Genomic DNA, 23283 nt, shown 5'->3' with positions numbered 1-23283 from the left:
TTCATGCTTGAGGAGAACGGGGTCCACCATGGTGGGCGGGCAGGCGGGCTCCAGCGGTCACCGCAGCCCGCCCCTCCGCCCGCTCCTCTCGGCTGGTCTTTGTGTGTGTTTACAGCCCACGTGCCAGCCTCACCAGCCCCTCAACCCCGCACATGGCCGCAGAGATCAGCTCTCACCTGCTGAGAGGTGCTGCAGTGAGTGAGTGAGTGAGTGAGAGAGAGAGAGGTGTCCTTGTGGACATCACTCCCAGATGCCAGGAGAGCGTCTGGGCTCAGACACAGCGCTGAATTATTCAAACTGGATGAACACGCTGGCTGAGAAGAGAGTTTGGCTGTGTCAGTACAGCCAAGTGTGAATCCCAGAACAGATGAGTTTGGATAGACTTCTTACCAAATCTTCAGATTTAGCTTCTGACAGTAAATGTTTTCTCTAGAATACAGCAACCAGGAAAATTGTTTGTTGTTTTTTTTTTTAATTTTTTTTAATGTTTATTTATTTTTGAGACAGAGAGAGACAGAGCATGAACAGGGAGGGGCAGAGAGAGGGAGACACAGAATGTGAAATGGGCTCCAGGCTCTGAGCTGTCAGCACAGAGCCCGACGCGGGGCTCGAACCCACGGACCGTGAGATCGTGACCTGAGCCGAAGTCGGACGCCCAACCGACTGAGCCACCCAGGCGCCCCTGTTTTGTTTTTTTTAACTATGTTATTGAGATCAGAGCCTTCAGATAACTAGAGAAACCAAACAAACATTTCTTTCTTGCAAATAAAATAAGTTAAACTGTGAGGAGATGGTGAATGGATTGAAAACACTTTAAGAAAGATGTAATTTAGACTTGCTAGGGGCATGTTAGGTGCGCTGATGCAACTGTATCCACCTTCTGGTACAGATAAAAGCATGAAATGCATAGTTAACGTGTAATAAGTGAAGAGAGAGAAAACAAAAGGAGAACAATAGATACACATCCCTGGTGGCAGTTACTAAGTCCCCACCTTTGTTGAGTTTGGTCCTAGAGTAGGCCGGGGGAACTGGGGGGTGGGGAGGCTGGGGGACTAGAATTCTGATGTCCAGAGGCAGATAGATGTGACTTTGGCCAGTGGAGGTGTGGGAGCTAGAACCTGGACCCTTGCCTAAAGTTCTGAGCCTGGAAGATCTACTTGTCCCTTAAGGGGACTAGAAATTAAAACACCAGGCCATACACGGGTGTCTGGGCCCCAGGCTGGTTCTCTTTCTCAGTGGTACAGGAACCAAAAGCAAAGCATGAACATAGAAATAGATACAGACTCTCGAAGTCCATTAAGGCCCTGGATAGTGGCAAATGCAGAATCGTCCTGCGGGCACACCTCCACCATCCAGAGCACACAGGCTGCAGAGGTCAGACAGTCTGCACTGAGGATGCCAGAACAATTGTCAGAACAATACAAATGACAGCTGGGGTGAGGGGGGTGTTGGGGACACATCAGGAATTATAATGAGAATACAAACCCCCAAGACTCTGAAATAGAAAAGAACTTGAAATTTGCCGTAAGACTGATTGTTTTAAATTTAAAAATGATTAAAGAGGAAATAGAGCCATAATCAAAGGTGAGTATAGTGTAAAACGAGAATTGGAAGGTTGAAAAAACTAACCTAAAAGTGAGTGACATGGCCACTGAAGTTAGATGTAGTTAAAGACAGAATTCGTGAACTAGCTTTGTCTGGAGAAGTCATCCAAAGCACCTCACGAGACAGAAAGAGACAGAAAGTATAGAAGTATAAAGAGACAGAAAGTATAGAAGATGTGATGCAGAGTCTGAGGAAAGAATGGAAACCCCATCAGGAAATCCAGAAGGAAGGAGTTTAGAGAAGAGGAGGAAAAAATAATGAAATGACCCAACTTGAAAAGATTCATGGCTTTTGGAAAGATAGTAGCTTGAGAATTTTCCAGAATTAAAGGAAAGACATGTGTCGCCAGACAGTCTTGAAGCAAAAGAACAAGGTGACGAAGGTCACCTGTCAGATGTCAAGATCCATTACAGAGTGATAAGGGTTAAGACAGTGCTGGCCCAGGGATAGAGAAATAGACCAGTGAGATAAAAGGGAGAGCGTTAAACTTGCATATACGGCAACTGACAACAGTGTAGAGACTCAACGGCAAGTCAGGCGGGAAGGACAAGGTCTCTCAACTGTGCTAACTTACGTGGCCATCTACATGAGGAAAGGTAAGAGCAGATCTCTGCCTCACAGAAATCAATCCTGGGAGGTGGGGGGAAGGTTAAAGACCCTAAATGTCCACACAGAATTGTACAATCTAACAAACTCACAGGGGAAGGACTGGTATATTTGGCTATGAACATAAGCCACGTCGCATGCCAAAATCCCTCCACACTGTTGAAGAAGATCCCATAAAGCAGGGAAGACATTTGTGACATGCCAAACAGAGACTGGCAGATAAATGGACAAAGTGTATGAATTGGCAATTGAGAGAAGAGGAAACCCAATTAGCCAGTAAACAAACAGATGTTAAGCCTTGCTAGTAATTAAGGGTATCAAATTTAAGCACCAAATTGGCAAATAATAACAACGATAATAGCAAACCTCAGAAGTGTGGAGAAGGGAATGGGACGTCCATTCCGCTAGTCCTCCTCCCCTGACTTCGGTCCTACCTCCTTACCCTTTCCCCTGGCTTAGATGGGAAGGTTTCCCAAACTTGATCCCTGTCGAGATGATCGGTAGGAGACTGATCAGGAAAGTTGTTCCGAGTCACTCATTAGAAGCCGACGACAGAAGTGAGGGCGGGGTGTGGGGTGAAAGGCTCTGCCCACCTCATTCGAGGCCGTGCACGTTGACACAGTGAAAGGGAGAGCAGATCCCTGCTAGGGAGGGTGGTGGGCATTCCCTGTGACCCAGAAGATTCTTTCCTGGGAGGAATGCACACAAGGTAATTGTAGTTGCATTGTTTGCCGAGCAAACAGCCAGAAACCCGACTGTCCTGTGGGACAGTGGGTAGGTGAGTTTGGGTATATGAATTTGACAAAGTATCACGGTAAAAATGGATGAACTTAAGGAAACTACAGAAGGATGTGTATAGAATGATGCCATTTAGATACAATTTTAAACTTGTAAAACATTGATATTAACTGAAAGAAGACATTCCTGAGAATGAGAAACTTCAGGTTCAGGATGACAAGTTCGTTTCTCCTTAGGGAGTGAGGGCTTAGGATGTACAGGGTGTTCAAGTTGTATCTGTCATGCCCTGTCTCCCAAGCCATGTGGTGCTTCGTGAGGGTGGGTCTGTTTGTGTCTATACCTTTCTTGTGTTCCTGAAATCATGGTGGGTAGGCCTTGCGCATGACCTGTCAGCACATCTCTCATGGAGCTGCTTAGGAGGCAGGGAGGGGTCATGCTTTGGCCACAGACCTCTCGTTGGTGAAAACAGACACCAGGAGACTTTGGAATAGTGTCTTTGACACGCTCAGAGGACAGGTCCTTTGTAGACATGTGGGCTGGCTGTACTAAGCACGAGGCTAGGATGGCCAGCGCAGCGGGGATGGCAGAAGAGACAATGTAAACAGACCAGTAACAGTGAAACAAATTGGGAAAGTTAGCAAAAAGCTACCATCGCAGATGGCTTCTTAGGTTAAAAAAGTCCTACTTGAAGTAACAGAAGCATGAGTTAACATTAGAAAACCTACTGCATTGATCAGAGGAGAGAAACCAACGATCATCCAAATCTAAATAAATGCAGGCTCCAGATCCCACTGATGGGAAGAACTCAGCAAACCAGAACTAGAAGTGTCTGTCCTGGGAAGGTTTAGGGTTCGTCACACTGGGTGGAAGCATTTCCGTTGATGAAGAGGGAAACACAAGTTTGCTGCTGTCGCTCGCTCCCTGACTACCCAGGGAGGGGTAATGCTTCCATTTTGGACACCGTGAGATGGGAGAAAAGAAGCAGTGGTGTAACAATTGGAAAGGAAAAGATAAGTTTTTATTTCAGATGATACAATTACCCACATAGGAGATCCAAGAGAAGTCACAGATAAAGTGCTAAAACTGATACTCATCGCACTTGTTGGATAGAAGATGAACACTCAAACAGGATAGATGAATGGATAGAGAAGCTGTAGACACACTCCATGGAATGTTACCCAGCCATAAAAAAGAATGAACTTCTGCCATTTGCAACAACGTGGATAAACCTCGGGGGTGTTACGCTGAGTGGGGTAAGTCAGAAAGAGACATACCGTGCAGTCCCACTACCGCGTCGGATCTTTTATTTAAAAACAAAAGCGGCTAATACATACTGAGAACAGGCTGGTGGATGCCCAGGGTAGGGAGTTGGAGAAATGGGTGAAAGGGATCAAAAGGTGAAATGGAAACAAAAATTTTAAAAGACAGCAACAGCAGCAGCAGCGGGTAAGTGGATTCTTTAAAGTCCTCAGACTCCTCACAAGGCAGCCTGCTTGAGATCAGAGCATCCCCTCGAGGTGTCAGATGCCCCTTCCCTAGAGCCCATGCCCGTGAGCTTGAGAGAAAACAATTTTATGATGATAGCCGGATTTTGGAGAGTCTGTCCTTAGTGCCTGCTTTTGAAGTCCACGAAAGCTGTGTGTACAGTTTTGTTTTTAGCTTTAAACTCAAGGCTTTTCCTATAATGTACCTTCCTCCACATTCCCTATTTTTTTTAATGTTTATTATTTTTGAGAGCAAGAGAGAGTGTGAGCAGAGGAGGGGCAGAGAGAGAGGGAGACACAGAATCAAAAGCAGCTCCATGCTCCAAGCTCCAAGCTGTCAGCACAGAGCCCGACAGGGGCTTGAACTCAGAAACAGTGAGAGATCATGACCTGAGCTGAAGTCGGACACCTAGCCACCCAAGCCACCCAGGCACCCCCCTCCATATTCCCTATTTGTAAAATACAGTCTGTCTCGAGCTCAGCAATGTTCCTCTGTGTTCCCCTCAGCCCCGTTCCCCATGGACGTGAGTACCGTGAGTCTCCTTGCTCTGGCAGGTGGAGCAGCCTCTGCCTGTTCAGTCTCCATCTTCTTTTCCCCAGCAGGAGCCCCTGACTCAGCCTCGGAAGGGGGAGGAGGTTGTGGGACGCCACCCCGACTTCAGTTCTGCCCATGTGTCCTTTCCCCCTGGTCTAAGTGCACTGCTTCCCAAACTTGATCCTGTCACAGACAATCGGTGGGGAGGATTATAAACCGTTTGCTCATTACTGTTCTGAGTTGATCATTAGAAGCTGTTGCTGAGTACTGCTGAGTACTACTGAGTACTGCTGAGTGCTGAGCTCTGTTCCTATTGCCCACTCCCACCCCCTGCAAGGGTCTTCATTGGGTAGGCCAGGGCGCGTTCCAACGCCTGAGAGCTCTGGAAAAGCTGGAGCAGAGGCAGAACGTGATTTCAGGAATCGGGGCTTCTTTGCCTTCATGTGGGCCCCACTGTCCTCAACGACTCAGACTCATACTGGCACTTTAACTTCGTAAGGAGGTGGAAAGTTCAAATACAGCATTCCTGAATTTCTTAGCAGTTCGTGCTGGGACCTGGTGGGATGAGGGAGAGCTCACTCCTGGGCGTGCGCCTCCCTGCTGCTCAGTGCAGGCTCTGTCCTGCACGGCACAGGGCCCGGGGCACACTGGAAGGGCACGTCCAGGTTCCACCCTCATCCCCTCCCACCTCACCATACCCCTCTCCAGCAAACAAGGGTGCTGTAGTGTGGTAGTGCTGTGGTCTGTCCTCAGCAGAATGTACCTGCAGAAAAGGCAGTCCCAGGCCCAGGAAATAGGCTCTGGAAGCGGAGCAGGGGTGGGAACATCCCGTTGGCCCCGTGGATTCCTTACCCCATGGAGAGGTATAGCCAGGATGGGCTGGGGAGGTTCCTCTGGAACATGAGGCCCAAGGTGGTGGGTACACTGTTAAGGAAGCTTGGATGGAGGGAGAGAGAGAGAGAAACTCTTAGCAGTAATAATTAGGAAACAAATCACACTCGTATTATTTCTTCTGGATGTGAGAAGCATCAAGCCCTTGGATGACTAGAAGGACAGAACAAGAACTTCTTAAAGAGTAAAATCTGTTCCACTCTGAGGAGACGGTGAAGTGCATTAAAAGGCAAGTTAGCACTTTAAGAAACAATTTAGGCTTCCTAAAGTCTGGATTTGACTTACTGTCCAATATCCTTTAAATTCAACCTGAAGGATGCCCTTCAGTATTTCTTGTAGGGTAGGTCTAGCTGCAACAGATTTTCTCTGTTTATCCAGAGATATTTACATAGCCCATTCATTTCTGCAGGATAGTTTGGCTGGATATAGAATTCTTGATTGACGGTCTTTTAGCACTTTGAATACACACTGTCACTGCCTTCTGACTTCTGTATTTCTGATGAGAAGTCAGCTGTTAACTTTCTGGAGGGTCCCTCTCCCTCTCTGCCTTCAGGAGGATTTGAGTTTTGACAGTGTTATTCTGCTGTGTCCAAGTCTGGACGTCTTTGGGTCTGAGGCCCTCCCAATATTAGAAACGAATAAAAGCTCTCTTCTAAAACATCTCTCTCTTGGTGGAAATACATTGGAGTTATATTTTATCAAAAGTGGTATATTCCCCCTGTTTCTTATAAGATTACTTTTTAAGCCCAGTCAGGCCATAAGGTGTGGTCAGTCAGCATGACACTCACAGGTAAGGCACAACACCCTCTTCCTGCCTGTCATGTTGGAGACTTAGCACCCAGATCTCCCCTGTCAGCCACAGGGTGTTGCAGAGTCAGAGGACTAGGACCTTGCTTCTAGATTGGTGATAGGATAGGCTCCTTTTTGGGTGTACCTGTGGCTCTATGCTCCAAGAGGGACATTGACCAAGTGGAACGAATTGAGGAGAGGGAATGGAACGAAGCAGGAACTCCGAGCATTGGTGAAAGGCTTAAAGGAGCAGTTTCTGTGTTTAAGATTCTGGACTCGGTTGGGCGCCTGGGTGGCTCAGTCGGGTTGGGCATCCGACTTCAGCTCAGGTCATGATCTTGCAGTCCGTGAGTTCGAGCCCCGCGTCAGGCTCTGGGCTGATGGCTCAGAGCCTGGAGCCTGCTTCCGATTCTGTGTCTCCGTCTCTCTCTGCCCCTCCCCCGTTCATGCTCTGTCTCTCTCTGTCTCAAAAATAAATAAACGTTAAAAAAAAATTTAAGATTCTGGACTCGGCCTTCATATTGATGTGGCTCCGTCTGTCTCATTGTCCCGAGTCTTGTCCATTCTGCCTCCAACACATCTGCAGATAACCCCATCCAGTGGAAAGGGGGCGGCTGGGGGCTGGAGGGAGACCTCTCAGCAAAATATTTTTTTAAAAAAATTTTGGTATTTGGTGGTGCTATTGGCAGCAGTAATGATGATATGATGATATGATGATGATGATGGTGAATTAAAGAGCCTGATCTAGTCCCCTCCCCCCGGGATGTCCCTCCCTCAAGAGAGGCCCCATCTTCCCTGGAGTCTTGCCTCCTGGCCCTGTCCACTGCACTCCCTCTCCCAGAGCATCTCAGAGTGAGTTTCCCAAGCTCTGTGTGACCCCATCTCTGCCACTTCCTGTGCCTGGGGCAGTGCTTCCTCGCCCAGGCTCCTGCTGCTGAGGGGCTCAGGACAAGAGCTTCCTGGCCAGAGAAGTTGGGGAAGTGCTATGTCCTTTCCCCACCTTTTGGAGAGTTGATGGGTAGTAGGTGATTAAAGAGCCCAAGAACCACAGTAAAGACTCTTGTTTAAATGTCCTTTTATAAAGGGATGCTTGTTACACATGCAGTGCAGAGGCTATTTTGGGAAACAGAGGCCTGTTGAATAAATTCAACACCTATAAATTTCACAATCTGGGCACAGCATGGCATTCCAGATAGATCCCCTGTCCCTGCCTGTGTGTGCTGTGAACCCTAGCTTCAGTCATCACAGATGACTTCCCTGGTTCTGGGACATTCTTTTTTATTTTTTTTATTTTTAATTTTTTTTTTAATGTTTAGTTTTGAGAGAGAGAGAGAGCACGAGCTGGGGAGGGGCAGAGAAAGAGGGAGACACAGAATCCGAAGCAGGCTCCAGGCTCTGAGCTGTCAGCACAGAGCCTGACGAGGGCTTGAACTCATGGACTGCAAGATCATGATCTGAGCTGAAGTCAGATGCTTAACCAACTGTGCCACCCAGGCACTCCTGGTTCTGGAACATTCTGATCTGTTCTCACTGCCAGTGAGCCCTCTCACCTTGTAAGATTGTGTTCTGCCTTCTTGGTCCACTAAAATACCTGTCCTGTGTAAAGCCTTTGCTGACTGCTCCTTGGGTAGAATCTGAGATCTCCAGAGCATCTTATTCCAATCTGCCGGGATGATCCATCCTTGTGAAACATGCTCACAAGCCTGGGTGCCACTTCCCCTGCCGTGTGCCAGTCCCAGGTCTTTCGTGTTGGGTCCCTGTGGCTCAGGGCAATACATACCTTCGAGGAAATGGACACCATCGTGGACCAGACCACTTTGTCCCCTCCACTGCCTGGCCCAGCCCACCCTTCCTGGCCTCCACAAACCCAAGGAGCCACTGGCATCGTGATGTGGTCTTGGAGAGCAGGGCTCCCCTGCCAGCTGCTGTCATTGGGCCACGGATCCACACTGCTCTCTGCTGGGATGGTGACCAACTGGGACGAAGGTTTCTAGACTCTGGACAAGACCTCTCACTTCACTGTGGCACAGTGTCGGGCCACCTGTCTGCCCCTAGCCATCTGGTCCTTCCCAGTTATTTCTGCGGGCAAAGGCGAGGAGGCCTCAGGTGGGATGGGCAGAAGCCCTGGACTGTTACCAACTGGGGTTACTTCCCCCGACAGGAACCACTACAGCTTCTCTGTGTTGGGTTCCTATTCAGTATTTAGTCAACATCGTTTGAAAAAATTCTATTTCACGGGATGCCTGGTTGGCTCAGTCAGTTGAGCATCCAACTCTTGACTTCGGCTCAGGTCATGATCTCACAGTATAGGAGCTCGAGCCCCGCGCCGGGCTCTGTGCTACTGACAGTGTGGAGCCTGCTGTGAATCCTCTGTCTCCCTCTCTCTCTGCCCCTCCCCTGCTTGCACTCTATTGCTCTCTCTCAAATAAATAAACATAAAAAAATAATTCTATTTTATGAATATATAAGTTATATTTTCAGTCTCTTTGTTTTCCTTCATAGCATGTAGGAAAGAAGAAAAATGTTTATTTGAGAACATTCTATGTAACAGGCACCGTAGGAAGTGCCCTAAATATGTTTTATTATATGTTCTGGATACTCTGTAAATGTAGATTCACCTCAGAAATAAAACATTCGTACAAGTGTGCACCCTGTCGTTCTAAACGCAGTGCTTTGTGTCAGTGGACAGACAACCGCAGCAAATTACTTCCCACGGTGTACTTTTGTGTCATCGTAGGGACATCTTAGCCACACGGAGAACTATTAGAAGGTGCAAGCGGGAAGGCTCCGGTCTGGGTTCCAGCCATCCACGTGCCAGCGAGTGTCGTGTCCTGGATGGACGTGGGCGCCCACCTGTTCACGCTGCAGCCCGTTGTCCTCTCGCTCGGGTGACCCCCGTGTCCACCACGCCAGAGCCAGGAGGACCCCGTCCCCTCAGAGGAGCCTTCCGACCATTGTTACCTGCCACAGCCTCCTTTCAGATGTATCGTTTGCATCATGTCAAAGTTAAAAAAAGATTCAGTGTCAGATTCCCTATGAGGTTTGAGGGCCCAGTGGCTCATGGAGCTTCGTCCGGGCTCTTCCGTCAGGCTTTCCAGTTGTTTTGTGGGTGTGTCCAGGGCTGCTTGTGCTCTTTTTTAACTAAAAGACTTATTTTTATATTTAAAATACTCTATAATCTTAACCTGGATTTTACTAAATGCTGGTATCCAATCTGTTCCATGTAATTCCCCAACCGAAGTCAGGCACAGGGCTTCCTTTATATTAAAGTGAAATTTCTTATTTCTCTTGGGTTTTCAATGCATCGTCGGAGTGTGCACACTGGCGTCATTTTCCCTGGGTCTGAGGGCTTCCTGACACGTCCTCGTACTTAGTAGGCAAGGTCCTCTCGAAACTACTGGGTTATAGGACGACTCTGGCTCTTTGCCCTCCCAAAGCCCGAGCGGGACGACGTCCCTGCACCCTCCGTTTTCATCGGTCACCCCCCGGCCGTGTTCTGTGCCGGTGCCCGCCCCAGCACTGACATTCCAAAGAGCCGGTCCGCAGTCCCGTGTGTGGTCGTGGAGGGACTTGGTGTTGCACAGAAGGGCAGAAGACTGGGCGTTGGGAGGAGACGAGGCCAGTACCCGTGGTGACGTGGCTTACCCAGAATCTCAGGCGCACCGCTGTGTCACGGGGAAGAGATCGGACTGTTCTGCCCCCGGCGGCTTGGAGGTCACCAGTCATTCAGCCCTGGGTCAGGGCACATACCTGGCCTGAGACGAGACCGCAGTCCTCACCAGACAGCCAGGGCTGAGAGCCGTGAGGCTGAGATTTGTGGCCTTAGAATACGTGCTTCTGAGGACCTTTCTCGCACTCCTGTCTTCAGAGTGAGACGCATCTGAGCTCCCAGGGAAACAGTGGGAGTTCTGGAGTCCTTTGGTTCACCTTTCTGGTGGGTGAGCTTGACCTTCCCCCAGATTCACGGGGACAGGAGGTGGCCACTTAGTTACTCGTTGTTTTGGTAATTACCCGTCGCCCACACATCACCCCAGCTCTTGACATGAACCGAAAGCTTTTTCTGTGGACGCTAAGCCCCGAGCATCCTCCTGCCTGGTGGAAAGCAGCTCTGTTCAGAGCAGACACACTGGGTGCAGGTTCCCCGTCCCCCGTGGCGTCTGGCCTCGTGAGCCAGTCAGCAGCGTCCTGGAGCCTCGTCCTCCCCGTCCCTCTGTGCGGGGTGGCGGGAACATGAAGCACGGGCGTGCACAGACGGCCGTGGTGACCTCACGGTGTCCTTCCTTGTGCCCCACTGCACAGCCCTCCAACCCCAGAGAGGCCCTCTCCTCTGGAAAAGCAGAAGGGCACGAGAGCACAGAGTGGCAGTGCGAATGACAGAGGCCGGGGTGATGCCGACCGGCAGTTTTGTCACGAGTCCCTGTAGATCTTAGATGGCGGAGGGAGTGCTCACCGCGGAAAAGCCTGTCGGCAGGGCGCTTGGGAGGGGTGGTTTCAGTGCATCCTCCCCATTCACGTCCCAGAGTAGAATGCTGTGGGGTCCCGGGCTTCCAGAGCCATCTTGGTCCCCATCCCCGGACCCGCCCTAGCCCAGCCTCCCCCGACCGGCCACCGCACTCCAACCTGGCCTCTGGCCTCCCCCTCGGCTCTGAGCGGGCCCCTGCCCTTGCCCGGTCCCCTCGTTTGGGGCCCTGCAGCTTGTGAAGTGTCCATGTAAGGCTTTGCTTCTTATTGGCTGCTGCATGACCACAGAAGTAATGCGTGTTCATCGTACAAGAAGGTGGGCAGCGAAGGCAGGAGCCCAGAAACCACTCACCCAGGTGGCCGCTGTCGGCCTGCCGGACGCGGGCTTCCCTTCACGGCTCACCGTGTGCTGCGTGGGGGCCGCGTCCCCGTCCCTGCAGGAACACGTCCTCGTGAAGGTAACAGGGTACTCCATCCTGGAAGGCACAGGCTGTCGTCGGGACAGCTCGGGCACGATGTGCCCGTTTTGTTGGGACAGGTTGTTTTTAAAGCTTGTAGGTAAGTGTGGGGAGGTCTTTTTAACGTTTGCAAAATGAAGTCTGGGCCAGGATGTGCGGCTTGACGGGCCCGGGGCACGGCCGCTCGGCCTGCTGGAAGCTCTTCCCGGGAAGAGCTCCCGGTGCCGCCTGCACCCCACTGCGGCCACTCCCCGCCCCGCCAGCCCCCTCTGGCGGCTCCCCGCCTGGTCACCACCCCCTGGCCAGCCCCCGCTGGCTGCCCCCCGTCAAGTCAGCACTGCAGGTACTGAAGCACATTAGCTAATAGGCAAAACCCGCACAGATCCCACTAAAGCTGGGCATTTGACACCCCGTGACGAGCGTGAAACGTGGCTATCCCTGTAGACTGCTTCGTCTTTGTTTTCCTGTCGGGGTGGCGGTGGGGGCGGGCGGAGGTTCCCTTACACCCCGAGGAAGCAGGCTGGGCCTGTATGTATGTGCATTCCCATTAGACACATTGTCAGTGTATCCCTTAATCACTGTCATTGTTTATATTTTGTGTGGGGACAAAAATACCTCTTATCGTCTCACAAAATAAGTTTATAGTGGCTTCTAAAACAACAGATTATACAACTTTCAGAAAATTCAAAAGCAAGGGAAATGGTTAACAAAGAGAGTAGCATCATTTGAAATGTCTTGCCTCCTTTTAAAATATGGTTTATTTACAAATTTCTTTCTAAAACATTGAAAATTATACATCAATTCCCTCCTTAGTACAGAAGAAAACTAATGTTATAGATAAAATGAAATACAAATATAAAAGTCTCCCAGAATCCCATCATTCCCATACCATGACTGATGTTAGCATTTCTATGACTATCCTTGTAAAACCTTTGCTCCATAAGCATACACTCCCACAGACGCGCCCTTTGATGTTAACGTCACGTCCATCTTTTCACGTCAGTAAATGTGTACTGGGTCACGTCCTTAAATGTCTGCACAATGTCCCATTGGGTGGATAATGCCACAGTGCCTTTGTCCAGTCCCTCTGTACTGCCTGTGTAAGTTCATTCATTTATTCATTTACTCATTTATCTACTTGCTATTACAAAAATTGCCAGATAACCATTCTCACACATTTTTATAAGGTTTCCCATTTATGTTCATAAGAGAACATTCTGTAAGTTGAATCGGTGAGTCAGAGGGTACATTCTGGTTTTGTGCCCTCTGGCAGGTTGGTCCCAAGAGCCGACTTCCTTCTCTTTGACCGATACTGGGCAGAGCCTACTCTGTTTTTGAACTCGGGACATTATGCACACACCCAGGAGTCGGCAGAAGAAACAGTACAAGGGACATCCTCAGCCCTCCATGCCCAGCAGAGGTCAGCCCCCAGCCTGCTCTGCCTGCCCGCCCCTTCCCCACGCACTGACTGGAAGCAGGTCCCAGGTATCCATTCACCTGTAATAGTTTCCATACAGCCTCCCCAGGGATGTTTAAAAAGCAGAGCCACACTATGATGGTTCCTCCTCAAACAGATTAGGAAATCTCTAGTCTCTGGTTACATTTCTGCATGCTTTATCAATTTCATAAACGTTTGTTTCTGTTTTGTCTGTTTTTTTACGGCTTGTCTGAGTTGGGATCCAAATAAGGTCCACGTGTCCGGCCGGTTGATGAGTTCTGTTTTTTCTGATCGAGGGTCTCCCTTCCTTTGTTCCCCCTTGGACTGTATTTTCAAGAAGCTGGTTTGTTTGTCGCGCTTGTGTTGAGATTTTGCTAATTGTGAGTCATGTTTTTCCTTGCTCCTCTGACCTCTGTATCTCCTGCAAGTTGGTAGATGATCCCAAGGCTTGATCAGATTTGATTTTGATATTTTGGCAGTAATTCTTTTTTTTTTTTAATGTTTATTCATTTTTAAGAGACAGAGCATGAGTGGGGGAGGGATAGAGAGCGAGAGAGAGAGAAGGAGACACAGAATCTGAAGCTTAACCCAGGCTCTGAGCTGTCAGCACAGAGCCCGACTCAGGGCTCAAACCCACAAACTGCAAGATCATGACCTGAGCCAAAGTCAGACGCTTAACCGACTGAGCCACTCAGGCACCCCCAGAATTTCTTTTTTGATGCTTGCCTTTCTGGTCTTTGTCCTGCTTTCCATTTAGTGGCCATGTGCCACTTATTTTGTGAACTTTCCGTCTTTGCCCATATTTCTACTGGGACCCGTGTCTTATTTATTTTTAAGAATTCTTCATATACTAAGGCTAGTAGGTCTGTTTTTCTCTCATATATTACAAATACTTTTCCCACTTGATAATTTTTCAGTTTCTTTTCACTGATGCTTATGGTACCATTTGCTGCTACACGGAAGACTTAATGGTCATATCTGTCAGCCTCTTTTCCTCTGGTTTCTAGCCTGAGAGTCATTCAAGTGAGGCCTTCATTTCTCCCCAATTCTGTACATTATCTGAATTGATACGCACATCATGCGTCTACAGCTTTGCATGACTCTCCTGTCATTGTAACATTTAAAACTTTGCTGTAGCTAAAAATTTGGGGGGGGGGGGGTTGCGCAAAGGGTGATATGTCTACCTTGATTTCTTCCCCGACATCAACCATTTGTTCTAACCACATTTGCCTCCACTGACTATAAATTCCATTTCTACTATGTGTGGGGTTGCTTGTGTGCTTTGTCTTGTTCTTTGATCTTTCTCATCTGCTGGCTGTGGCATCGTGTGCTTGGGGGGGGGGGTGCGTGTGTGTGTGTGACTTTTGTTATTGAGACATAACACGTGCAGAAAGGTGACAAAGCCAGGGCCCAGGCCTGGGTCCCATTCTCCTGGGCACGGGCTACTTCTCCGTCACCGCCTGTCATTTGTCGGAATGCTGCTGACTGTTCTTGTGTGCTTATTCGTCTAGACCGACTTCAGAATCATTTGGTCAGACTTCACAAATAAAAGCCACATGAGACATCAGTTGGATTTCTGCTGAATTTGCTATTAATTGCAGGATAAGCAGCCACTTTCTGGTATTGAGACTTCCGCTCAGAGGCACGGCATTGTGCCACGATCACCACTCTTGTGTGTGTATGTGCTTCCTTTTCTCCCTGTTCTTGGTTTTTGTTTTGTTAGCACAGGTCTTGTACTTTAAACTCAACCCTGGGTATCTTTTTTTTTTTTTTTTTCCCATTAAATTTTCTGATTATAACTGTCTTACCAGATCATTTCCTGGAAACTGGCTGTTTAAAACTGAATAGTGCAGTTTTTTTTCCCCCAAGTGCAATGGGAAAGAAACAGTGTAGTGAGTGATCATTTTTAATAATCCAAAACCCTTTGAGGAAACGAGTACCCTCACTGTACTAATAAGGACAGCGGCTGAGCAAGGCCCAGTCAGTCACCCACGGCCAGACTGTGGTCCGAACCGGGCCCCTCCAGACCCCAGCTCCTCAGGCTGCACGTGGATCCCAGGGGTGGGGCGGTCTTGTCCAGACGCAGACACCAGGTCTGGGGAGGGTCCCCGCGTTCTGCATTTCCGTAGCTCCCAGGAAATGCCGCCCGCCACGTTCCGGGAATCCGGGCATACCTGAGTCATTTAGGTTGGGACATGGGAACTTTGGGGCAGACGGCTCCTCTGTGCTATGTGGAAAGTCTCTCCAGTGTTCTGGAATAAGTCGAATAGTCTACTTCGCCGGACTAGGCAGCCCGCAAGCCCACTACCGGAAGTAGTGGTGTCTGGTGCGTCTCAGGGCCTGGGGTGGGCACCTGCCTGGGGTTCCCCTGCTGCTTCCGACTCTGACCCTGTGCCTCAGCCTCCTCATCTGGAAAATGGGGACAACAACAGCGCCCACCTCCTAACTCGCGGTGGGCAGTGAGCGATGGCATGACGTATTAGGTGCTTTGCACGGGGCCTGGCACTCGTGACCGTGATTGCATACACATGCGTGGGGCCTTGGAGCCCAACGCCCCGGGTCCCAGGATGTCAGCGACAGAGCTGAAAAGCCTCGCTCTCTCTGCCTTTGACTTCGAAACTGTGGTGAAGGCCCCTCCCCCCCGGTGGCAGGCCGCGTGGAGAGCGCGATTCCAGACCTCATCCCAGGACCTGCTGCCAGCTCATGACCAGGACTCGTGATTTCTGCGTGCACTTTAGCACCTTGGGAAACGTCTGGCCCGTCGGTTCCTTAGCAGTACACATGCATATCTGGGGAGGATTGCCAGCCAGCCACCTTACATGATCACTTCAGCAGCCTGGCAGGAAGACAGGGCCGTCTGGCGCAAACTTAGTAGGGTGCAGAGGGACAGGCGGGGAGTTGCTTAGCGGGGACAGAATTTCCGGCGGAGAAGAGAAAACGGTTCTGGAGATGGATGGAGGTGATGCATGCCCAGCAGGGTGAACGTGCTTCATGCGGCTGAAATGCACACTTAAAACAGTCCAATTTATGTGTTGTGTATTTTACACAATAAAACAAATCCAGTCAAGACTTACAATGACTCAGTCTTTTTCTTCTCTGTGAGACATGGAGGCATTTCTTCTCTCCCATGAGTCATCAGCTGTGGTGCTCCAAACCCCAGTCCCTCACTTCCTACTTCCTCTTCCTCCTCCAGCCGCTGAGGACCCTGGGGTGACCTGGGGACTGGACAAGCCCTCATCCTCAGTCCTATCGGTACAGAGAGCTGGGCTGACTCTTTCATCCCCACGTTTGGGGGCACACAGCCCTGACGGGGGTTTGGACGGGCACCACTCCTCCTGGCCGTACTGCGACGTCCTGCAGGGGTTACTGGGGGAGGCTGGCTGGATGGCAGGGGCAGTGGCAGTGACCCAGTGACGCCCGTCACACAGGGGTGTGCTGTATCATGCCGCAGGGGAGGGTCACAGGCAGCAGCGGCGTGGGTCAGGTTGGCCCTTCCCTCCGTGACACGCGGGAACGGCACAGGGCACGGCCGATCAAATGAAGACAAAATGGAAAGTCCACTCGGAGCGCTGAGCTCCGTGTACATTTCTGCTAGGAAGGAGTCTCCTCGGACGCCTAATGTTTCGTCTTAGACCCGCCCCCTGCCACCGGGCCCTGCCGCTGGTGTCTAATGTAAATAACCGTCTGGCTCAAGACCTCAGCAGTGACGCCCTCTAGGTGAGCGCCGGGATCCATTCCAAAGCTGAGCTCCTTAGTTCCCAGTCCCCCGTGGGCAAACAGCTCGATGTCCAGCGGAGCCCGGACCGGACGGCGGGTCGGCTTGATGTACCGGCCGTTTCTGAGCAGCTGGATGGCCGGGCTGGGCTGGTGGAGGCCACGTGTGCATGATCAGGGCGGGTGGGGGGCCCGGGACAGGTGACTGGGTCCCTCTGTGGTGACTGCTGGGGCCGGATGCAGAGGGTGGGTTTGCGCTTCCCGCTCTCGCGGACTCGGCCGAGGGTCCTGCCCGCCCATCCCTTCCGGGCCCTGCATTCCAGGGTCTACATCTCCTCCCAGAGCCAGTGCCACAGGCGTGAGCCAGCTCAGGTGCCGCACCCAGTGTGTCCGCGATAAACGCTCCTGCGTGCGAACTGCATGTGTGTGGTTCTCCACGCCCCTGCTTCCTTCATCCCGGTAGACAGGAGAGAGAGGGGAGTTTTGGGGGCGCGGGGAGCAGCCTTCGTTCGGGGACAGGAGCCCAAGCACTCGGAACGGCTTGCTCAGGCCAGTAAGGGGTAATTGTACATTTATAAAATACAGTGACTTTTTAGCTGAAGTTCAGGGCAGACAACAACAGACAAGTTGTTTACTGGCATCTAAATTTACTTACATGAAAATAATTACACAAATAAAAACTTAAATCAGGTTTAGTTATGACCTCTGTAAAAAGGAATAAAATTGGGGCTCCTGGGTGGCTCAGTCAGTTGACCATATGACCCTTGATCTTGGCTCAGGTCATGATCTCAGGATTTATGGGTTCAAGCCCCGCACCAGACCCTGTGCTGACAGCGTGGAGCCTGCTTCAGATTCTGTGTCTCAACTCTCTCTCTGCCCCTCCCCTCTGTGTGCTTTCTCTCAAAATGAATAAACTTAAAAAGAAAAAAGAATAAAATTATAAGAAAAGACGTAGCCATCAACATAAACATATACATCAACTGAAGCGATCTTTTTGGTCGTTCTCGTGGTGAGGCCCATTACTCCTGTTTCAAGAAACCCAGTTCAGTGACGATCTAAATCTCTTAATTTTTAAAAACGTTCTTGACAGGCTCCTTAATAATTAATTTGAATTAACACAAGAAACTTCACCTCTGGGGTCATCAGTGTCTTTTCTAGTCCCTGAAAGTTGTCGATCATGAAAAAGGACTTGTGGCCATTTGCGTGTCTCCTTTGGAGACGTGTCTCTTCTGGTCCTTGGCCCATTTTTAAATGGAGTTATTAGCTTTTGTGCTGTTGAGTTACAGGAGTTCCTTATATATTTTTTGAAATCAACCTCTTATGAGATGGATGGTTTGCAAATACTTTCTGCCATTCTGCACGATGCCTTTCCACCTTGCTGACGGTGTCCTTCGCCATGTGGAAGCTTCTTCGTTCCACGTGGTGCTCCTCGTTTATGTTTGCCTCTACTGCCCATGCTTTCAGCGTCTGGTCCACGCCACATCACATCGCGGCCAGAATCGATGTCGTGATGCTTTTCCTCTGTGTTCTCTTCTAGGAGTTTGAACTTCAGGTCTTATCTGTAGGTTTTCAATCCACTTGGAGTTGATTTCTGTGTGTGGTGTAAGCAGTTTCATTGTTCGGCATGTGGCTGTCGGTTTTCCCAGCGCCATTTGCTGAAGAGACTCTCCTATCCCCGTTGTGTGTTCTTGGCACCTCGTTGAACATCACTTGACTGTATATGTGTTTGTTTCTGGCTCTCAATTCTGAAGTTCCACTGGTCCATATGTCTGTCTTTATAGCAGTGCATACTTTTTTGGTTTCTGTCGCTTTGTACTATATTTCGAAGTCAGAGAGTATGATGGCTTCAGCAGGTACACGAAAAGATGCTCAACATCGCTCGTCATCAGGGAAATAGAAACCAAAACAGCGAGATACCACCTCATACCTGCTGGGATGGCTGTTACTAAAAAACCAAGAGACTACAAGGGATAGCGAGTGTGCGGAGAAATTGGAACCCTTATATACTGTTGGTGGGAACGCAAACTGGTGCGGCTCCTGTGGAAGACAGTACGGAAGTTTCTCAAAAAATTAAAAATACAGCTACTGTGTGATCTGGCAGCTCCGATTCTGGGTATATACCCAGAAGAGTTGAAATCAGGAGTTTGAAATGATTTTAGCACACCCACATACATAGCAATATTATTCGCAAGAGCCGAGACGTAAACAGTCCTAATGTCCATCAGCAGATAAACGGGCAAAGAAAATACTGTATACACATACAGTGGACTATTATTCAGCCTTAGAAAAGAAGGAAATCCTGCATTATCCAACGACATGGATAAACCTGGAAGACACTATGCCGAGTGAACAAGCCAGTCACAGAAGGATAAATGGTGCACGGTTCCGCTTAAGTGAGGTATCTAAAATAGACTCATAGAAGCAAAGAATAAAATGGTGGTTGGACGTGAGGGGTTGTTGCCCATGGGGTACAGCTCCAGCTATGCAAGATGAACACGCTGTAGATGTTGTACCGTATTGCACACCTGAAGATCCGAGAGGCTAGATCTCGTGGTAAGTATCTAACCACAGTAAAATTAACAAACACACACTGACCTGTTGCAGCAGGAGCGCTTGGGAGAGAGGGTTGTGCTCGCTCTCGGTCTCTCCCTTTGGGTCCAGATGCTGCCGCTCCCCTGGGAGGGTCCTCTGTTCTATGGCCGCCACTGGAGGCTGTTCTGCTACCCGCCACAGCCAGGGAGGTTAGGGAAACACCATGACAACAGAGGAGGGGGAGACTCCTCGCAAGGACCCTTTGTCTCCCCACGTGGTTCCACTTACAGCACAGTTTCGCTGGCATCCGGGTAATTGATAGATGCGCTCAGGACCTGTGAGCCCGGAGTTGAGGCTTCAGAGATGCCCATGCTGGCTGCTGTCCCATCCAGACCGCAGATTCCTGCAGCGAGCCATTTGTCCCACAGCAAAGTCCTGACAGGGTGGACGTGCCCCCAGGAGGCCCCGGCATGTCCTGGCTTTTATCCTGGAGAACACCACCCTGGACAGAGAGGCTAGACCAAGAAAATCTGACTCACTGTCCCCGAAAACCCCCAAGAACGGCAGTTGTGGCCTCTGCAGACTTCAGAAGTCCCACAGCAGCGGACCAGCATTTACCTGCTGTCATGCTGTGCACCAGTCCAGGAACCTTTGGGTCTTAACAGAAAATGACATATTGATACAACTCGTTCAGATTGTAAGATCTTCTGATTTGCCCCCAGACACGGTGTTCGGATTTGCTGGTGGATGTTTGTGACACAAACGAGCTCCACCGATACCGGACTGGCACAAACAGGCGTGTTTGGAAAAGATTCTTAGTACATGTATTTTTTTCTCCAAGTTAGTGCAGGAATTGTCAAATGCTCTGCCGATGCTTAATTTGTCCATGAGGCTGTGGTGACCCTTCTGATCCTCAGGTGACCTGGTCTAAACTCCTACCGTAATCCTGTATCCTTGTAAGAATGCTCCTCATATTGGAATAGGGAGAGGTATCTGTGATGAGACAGTGCAGACCTGAGGCCACTCGCTCGGGGCCTCCTTGCAGCCAGGCCAGGCCTGGAGCCCCGGCTCCATCCGACTTGTCCTGGTCGCTTCCTCCAAGGCGTTGTCTCCTTCCACTGACTATCCTGTGGAGGCACCGAATGTTGGGGGCTTTGGCTGGTGCTCCTGCCTCCCATGGGCAGCTCCGAGCCAACGACTGACCTGTGTGGGGTCCACAGACCCCCTCTCCCTCACCTGCAGGTGCTAGAGCACGCTCGAGCTCCCGTGGGATCAGGCCCTTGTCCACGCACGTCTTTCTCCCGGACACCCTGGGGGAGGCCGGCCTTGGCGGGCCAGGACTCCATCCCACACACCCGTAGCTCCGTTGATCGTTCCCCCCCGGGGGCCCCCATGGCCCTGAGAAAGGTGCCGCCATCCATTTTGGAGATGAGAAAGTGTGGCTCATAAAACTGAATGGTGTAGCCAAGCGAGGTCTGTGCTGGGCTTGAGCAGGAGGCAGGGATGGGCTTTGCTCAGTGGTGCCCAGAGCTGGGCAGGGGCACCCTGGCACCCACAGGGTCACTTTGAACTGATTTTAATGACCCTTGAGAGTGGCCTGGAGAGCTTCAGGAGCTCTGGCCACCATGAGGCCCCCACACCGTGAGGCCTGCGGTGTGCTCAGCCAAGACAGCTCTGCAAGGCGTGTGAGGGTCTGAGGGACCCTTCTGGCTCCTTGGACCTGTGCCCCCAGCTTGTATCTCTCCCAGGTCAGAGTCCACCACCTGCTCCCTGTTTCTGAACCTGCCCTGAGCCGTGTCTCCCGTGTCCTGATGACCCCTCTCCTCTGTGAAAGACACACGTGCATGCTGAGAGACCACAGAACACCTCTCATGACATTTGAACCCCCCCCCCCCCCGCCCCCGATTTTATCACCAATGATAGTAGTCGGTTTCTAATGTGTTTCTCTGTTTCTCAGCTTTGGTGCTGAGCAGCACACAACTGAGTATCTTGAATTTTTCATTTAACATTTTAAACGTTTCTTACGACTTTCAGATTCTCTGTGTTACTTTAGAGAAGTCCTCAAGGTCTAAACCCCAGACTCAGCCCAGCCAGAGGGAGGCCCTCCCTCCCAGAACTGAAAGAGGCACTTACCGCGTGTTACCTGAGAAAGACTTGTCACTCTGGCAGCACAAGCACCAAGCCACGAAGGATGACTGCGGAGTCAGAAACTGTCCTTGGTGACAGCCTGAGCCTGGCTGCCTCTGCAGGGAGCCTCCAGCCGCGACCACAGGGTGCCTGAGCACCTCCCAGGAGCTGGGGAATAGCAGATCCCTGGGCAGGGTCCCCTGGCCCCCACGTGGGAGATCAGGACCTGCCCACTGTGTCGCACACCATGCTCAGGGAGTCACAGCCCTGCCCCGGAGGGTGTGCTCTGCACATGGGAAGGAAGAAAGCGAAGACAAGACAGAGTGGGGAGGAAAGGGAGCCCCCGCCAGCTGGGTCTCTGCCCCACTGGCCCCTGGCTGGTGGGTAAGGTGCCCACGGGCTCATCCTCCACCCTCGGCCTCAGTGGGTGGGTCCAGGGAGGGGACATGGCCGTTGCAGCCCTTCCCTAGCCCCACTGTCCCACAGCGCGGAGAGGGAGCTGGGCAGCTCCCTGCAGAGCATGTCAGTGATGAGCCAGGGGTGGAGGAGAAACAAATTATGTTGCGCTGGAGGAGAGGCGGCGAGACCAAAAAGCCAGCCGCCAGATTTGAGCACACACTTCTCTGAGCTTCTAAGGCAACAACAAGGACAGACTGATGTATATCCCCGTGGCCTGGAGAAAGGAAGCAGCACACTTTTTCTTGGAGAGAAATTGCATTATTTCCCTGGAGCCAGATCAGAAAGAATCCTTCCAGTGGGTCTTTATGTAAACGTCATTGATGGGAGGTGGGGAACATACCCCACTCGGGGCACCAGAGGCCGAGGCAACGGTTGTACTATAAACGTGTGAAGGCGTGTCTCCAGGAGCCACATGGATGTGGCCGAGGTGTCAGCCATCTCAGCCGAGGTAGGGACGGGAGTCAGAGAAAGTGGATGGCTCTCCCTCTGCTCCCCTAGCCCCTCCCCCAACTTTGTGGGATCTGCTGGCTTTGTAGTGGGGGCGCCTGGATGCCTGGGTTGCTCGTTGAGGGGAGATCAGAGTCCTTGGGATAGAGGGCAGCTGGCAGAGCTGCGGGTGCTGTCTCTGCAGGGGCAGGGCTCCTGGAGGCCCCGGGTCTCCATCCCTGGCTGCTTCCCCACCACGCGCCCAGAGCCTCATGCCTCAGACCCTCAGACCTCTCTGGATGATGAGACAACAGATTGCCTCTTGTCCCCGTGCAACAGTATGACGTGGACAAAATAACAGCGGCCACTTCTGTGCAGCCAGGATTTTCCGACATGTTTCTTTGACGGACTCCTGGTCCCCACGACTGCACCCGGGGCTCAGCCCGGCCTCGTCCCCACTTCACAGATGGGAACACCAAGCCAGAGAAGCTGCTGCAGAAGGCACAAGGCACGCCACCTGGGGTCACACAGCGGCTGCTTTCAGAGCCCACCCGGACCTCAGCAGGAGCCGGGGCAGACCCCGAGTCCCGCGGTGACGAGCCGGGGGGCCGTCTTCTGTGCAGGCGCCTGGATGAGGATGCATAGGCCTTTCCTTGTGACCCAGCGGTTACCCTGCTGGCTGTTTACGGAGCAGAGCGTTAGAGGCAACTGTGCACGGACGTACAGACGCACGCACCTGAGCCGCACCCCACACTGCCCCCGTCCCCACCCTGCAGAGGTAAGGGGACCCCCCGGGGGATGGGCCTGCCGTGCGGGGAGACCTGGGCCCCGTGCGGTGCGGAGGCACCTGTGTGAAATGCACGCGGGGTCCGTCGTTCAGAGCTCACGAGGGGCTGGAGCCCGGGAGCCGCCTGCCGGCCTCGCGCCTCCAGAAACGCGCCGGGCCCCCAGCAGGGGCGGCTGGCAGCAGGGCCACCCGTGACTCACGCAGAGATGGCAGCTTTACATATTTGAGAGGAG

The 23283-nt window shown here is 51.3% G+C and overlaps 1 protein-coding gene across 1 annotated transcript in view; it reads left to right on the top strand.

The window, feature by feature from the left end:
* CUNH10orf143 (chromosome unknown C10orf143 homolog) overlaps window positions 1-9934 on the top strand; it is a 45952-nt gene extending 36018 nt beyond the window's left edge. The window contains exon 4 of the mRNA XM_053910054.1: window positions 9386-9934. Within this exon, the coding sequence (XP_053766029.1) occupies window positions 9386-9415 (30 nt within the window). The 3' untranslated portion in view covers window positions 9416-9934. The remainder of the gene's footprint in view (window positions 1-9385) is intronic.
* The last annotated feature ends 13349 nt before the right edge of the window (window positions 9935-23283 follow it).

The sequence above is a fragment of the Panthera pardus genome, unplaced genomic scaffold, assembly GCF_024362965.1.
Source record: "Panthera pardus isolate Hobbes unplaced genomic scaffold, ASM2436296v1 HiC_scaffold_22, whole genome shotgun sequence".
NCBI lineage: Eukaryota > Metazoa > Chordata > Mammalia > Carnivora > Felidae > Panthera > Panthera pardus.
This window is presented reverse-complemented; position numbering and strand designations above follow the sequence as displayed.